Here is a 4469-nt window from a genome sequence, read left to right on the forward strand (position 1 = left end):
TTCCCCCCCCCCCCCCCATCCCATTGGTTTTAAGCAGCTAAAGGAGAATATTGAGCAGTTCTTCACCAAATTTGTGGATGAGGGGAAAGCCACTGTTCGCTTAAAGGAGCCTCCTGTGGATATCTGCCTCAGTAAGGTATGGTATTAATGCGTAGGTTGGTTTACTGTAAAGAGAATAGAGGCTGTGTTAGGAGCCTGATCTCCCACAGAGCTGAACAGAGACAGGCACTTGCAGGCATGTTTGAGGAAATGATGGCAGCTTCCCTGGCTTGCTTGTGTGGCCTTGAAAAGAGCAGAGTCAGTCTTAGAGAAGTTGCCCAGAATGAGAAGGAAAACTGATTTTGCTTCTGTGCCCAAAATGGAGCCTCAGGGTGTTCTTAGAACTCTATAAGCAGGTGGCACAGGTCTGCATCTTGCCAGCTGAATCACAGGCAACAAATCTAAATTTGGTGTTAAAAAAAATGGATAAAATACAATTAGAAACACTTTAGGGGATATTTTACTTACTATAATCATTTTTTTAAATACATAAACCATTAAGATAAGAAACTGTTTTCTTCTTTGCCTTATTTTGCTTTTTCCTTTTTTCCCTTCCCAGAGGGTAGGAGCTGTGACCTTGCATTTGCCTTTATCCTTGACCCCAAGTCAATGCTTTGTAAACATTTAAAGTTTAATAACTGTTTAAGCTGTTTTATTTAATGGAGGTGCTTTGTTCTACCTCCTCCTGTTCTGGTTTTTCATTTTCTCTTGCTAATCAGCCTGTCCTGCCACTGACTCCTTCTACCTACAAACAAGCTGAGAGTCCTACCAATTAGAATAGAAGAGACAAATTTCTAGAAAGTTGAGGCTAAAGCTGTCCACTTTCTCAGTATCTCTTTTGACCTCTACTTTCACTGGTTTGGGCTTCCCTGGTGGCTCAGAGGGTAAAGCGTCTGCCTGCAATGCAGGAGACCTGGGTTCGATCCCTGGGACAGGAAGATCCCCTGGAGAAGGAAATGGCAACCCACTCCAGTACTCTTGCCTGGAAAATCCCATGGACAGAGAAGCCTGGTAGACTACAGTCCATGGGATCGCAAAGAGTCAGACACGACTGAGCGACTTGACTTCACTTTCACTTCACTGGTTTATTCATAAAACACTGTCAAAGGTCAGTGATCTCTTCCTATCTGCTAATCACATTGCCATGATTACTCATCCTTTTTGAGCTCTGTAGAATTTGACACTAATGACCACTCCCTTCATAATAACTTTTCTTTCTTGCCACCTGTGATAGGGCACTGTGCTGGTTTATCTTCAGTTTTCTTCGACGCTCCTTTGTTTCCTGTTTCTTGGCAACCTTTTTTCTATCCTGGGAGTGAAGACTTTATTCCCATCCTCTGCCTGCTCTCTGCCATACATGCTTTCTGTTAACACAGCTCCCTTTAATGTGTGTAACTCCCAAGTAGGTCCCTCTGCTGGACCTACTTAACCCAGGTCACCAGACTTTCCTCACTCCACTTCACCGTGTATATTGCTGCGAGAATAATATGTAGCTCTTGTTACGTAATTCTCAACTCAAAATTCTTCAGTGATCTCCCACAGCTTGATCATTCTGTCCTCCTTACCCTGGCATCAAGGGTACTCATTTATACGCTATAGCCATACAGTATTTCTACTCTTTTACTCCTCTGCAAAGCTCCCACATCCCAACCAAATACTTAGCTTCCCAAACTTGCTGAAAGTTCACTAGTCCTTCAGATAGAAAGGTTTTGAAGCTTCTAAAGTATCCAGGAAGTATTTTTATTGCTGACTTAATTCACATATCACTTTAATAGTGATTTCTGTGTCCAGCTGAAAGCGGTCTCTTGCTTTTGATGTGTTGTTACTTGCTTTTGGCAACGAGTGCTAAGTTACACCTGCCTTTTTTTATTTTTAAGTTTCTTGATATATATATATATAATTTTTACTTATTTTATTTTTGGCTGTGTTGAGAGTTGCAGTGCATGGGCATCTCACTGTAGTGACTTCTCTTGTGGAGCACAGACTCTAGGCAAGTGGGTTTCAGTAGTTGTGACATGTGGGCTCAGTAGTAGCTCTTGGACTTAGTTGCTCTGCAGCATGTGGGATCTTCCCGGTCCAGGGATGGAACCCATGTCCCCAGCACTGGCAGGCAGATTCTTATCCACTGCACCACTAGGGAAGTCCTTGGCCTTGCGTTTGACAGGGCTATTGCTTTTCGCAATTCCTAGTCTTTGTGAACAACCCCCCTGGGTATGTTGTACTGTACAGCACTACTTCAGTCTGTCTCTGAGGCACCAGAGATTTGAGTCCGTTCATCTTTTCATTTGCTTTTGGTTACTAAGGTTAAGTAACTTTTAAAAAAAATTTTATTGGATTATAGTTGATGGGTCAGTTCATCTTAAATCCAAGTCTTCAGTGGAATCTTTATATTTTCCTGTTTTATTGTATGCTCATATGGTTACCCCTGTGAACAGTTTTATTTAGAGTATGTCAACATAATTTTTTCAAAAACTTAAAAAACTTTTGTATATGTAATTAAATTTAGTGAAAATAGAATACTGAAAAAAATGTAGTAATTTTCAATAAATAATTGCATGATTTACATATACAACTTCACCACGTTTGTTTAGGATGAATTAGCATGCATGTATTACCTAAAATGGAATTTATAATTGTACAACCTACTTTTACATCTTCAGGCCAATTCCAGCAGTCTAAAGGGTTTCCTTTCAGCTGTGCGACTGGCTCATAGAGGCTGTGATGTTGAGGCACCACTTTCAACCCTCACACCAGTGAAGACTTCAGAATTTGAAAAATTTAAAACTAAAATGGTTATCACATCCAAAAAGGACTATCCTCTAAGCAAGAACTTCCCCTATTCTCTGGAACATCTTCAGACTTCTTATTGTGGGCTTGTCCGGGTTGATATGCGTATGCTTTGCTTAAAAAACCTTAGAAAGTTAGACTTGAGTCATAACCATATAAAAAAGCTCCCAGCTACAATTGGAGACCTCATCCACCTTCAAGAACTTAACCTGAATGATAACCACTTGGAATCATTTAGTGTAGCCTTGTGTCAGTCTACACTCCAGAAGTCACTTCAGAGTTTGGATATCAGCAAGAACAAAATTAAGGCACTCCCCGTGCAGTTTTGCCAGCTCCGAGAACTTACATATTTAAAACTTGATGATAATGAATTGATTCGACTTCCTTTCAAGATGGGACAACTGAGGAACCTGCGGTTTTTGTCAGCAGCTCGAAATAAGCTTCCATTTTTGCCTAGTGAATTTAAAAATTTATCCCTTGAGTACTTGGATCTTTTTGGAAATACTTTTGAACAACCGAAAGTCCTTCCAGTTATACACCTGCAAATGCCATTAACTTTACTGGAATCTTCTGCACGAACCATATTATATAATAGGTAAGCCTTTGATAGCATCATGGTATTTTCATCATTCTCAAGAGTTAAGTCTTTAACATGGCTGTTTATACTATGCACAATCTGACCCTTTGCTCCAATGGCCTTCTTTTAAAAAGAAATGACAAAAGTTATGGGTCTAGAAGAATGGGCATATGAATAAACACAGGTAAACTTTGTAATGCTCATAGACACCCACTGAAACCCAAGCCAGTCTTCCCTCTTCATCATCCCTAGCTTAAGTGCTCTTATCCTAAAGCAGTGGTTCTCAGATTTTAGTTCACATTAGAATTACCTAAGAAGGTTTAACAGAGAAGGCAATGGCACCCCACTCCAGTACTCTTGCCTGGAAAATCCCATGGGCGGAGGAGCCTGGTAGGCTGCAGTCCATGGGGTCGCTAAGAGTTGGACATGACTGAGCAACTTCACTTTCACTTTTCACTTTCATGCATTGGAGAAGGAAATGGCAACCCACTCCAGTGTTCCTGCCTGGAGAATCCCAGGGACGGGGCAGCCTGGTGGGCTGCCGTCTATAGGGTTGCACAGAGTTGGACACGACTGAAGCGACTTAGCAGCAGCAGCAAGGAGCTTTAAAAAATTCTGGTGGTTAGTCCCCACCCAAGACTTATTAAGTCAGAATGTTTGGGAGTAGGACTGAGTATTTTTTTTCTTTTAACTATCCAGGTGTTTCTAATGTACAGCTAGCTAGGATTAAGAGCCTTGGCTTACTTCTCAAATTTTAATATTCATCACATCCCTGGGAGTCTTGTTTAGCAGATTTTGTTTTAGAGGTCTGAAGTGGAGGTCTGCTTTTTAAACTGCATTCAAGGTGAGGCTGCTAGTTCATGATTTATACTTGAATACTAAGGCTCTAAAAGTAACTTGGGCTACCCTTGTAGCTTAGTTGGTAAAGAATCTGCCTGCAATGCAGAAGACCTGGGTTTGATTACTGGATTGGGAAGATTCTCTGGAGAAGGAAATGGCAACCCACTCCAGTATTCTTGCCTGGAGAATCCCATGGACGGAGGAGCCTGGTAGGCTACCGTCCACA

General features: G+C 41.3%; 1 protein-coding gene across 1 annotated transcript in view; it reads left to right on the forward strand.

Annotated features, from left to right (window-relative positions):
- Window positions 1–4469, forward strand: part of LRR1 (leucine rich repeat protein 1) — a 25672-nt gene that overhangs the window by 18102 nt on the left and 3101 nt on the right. The window contains exons 4-5 of the mRNA XM_010842276.1: window positions 38–136; window positions 2700–3421. Coding sequence (XP_010840578.1) covers window positions 38–136; window positions 2700–3421 — 821 coding nt within the window. The remainder of the gene's footprint in view (window positions 1–37; window positions 137–2699; window positions 3422–4469) is intronic.

Source organism: Bison bison, unplaced genomic scaffold (genome assembly GCF_000754665.1).
Source record: "Bison bison bison isolate TAMUID 2011002044 unplaced genomic scaffold, Bison_UMD1.0 scf7180017864174, whole genome shotgun sequence".
Taxonomy (NCBI): Eukaryota; Metazoa; Chordata; class Mammalia; order Artiodactyla; family Bovidae; genus Bison; species Bison bison.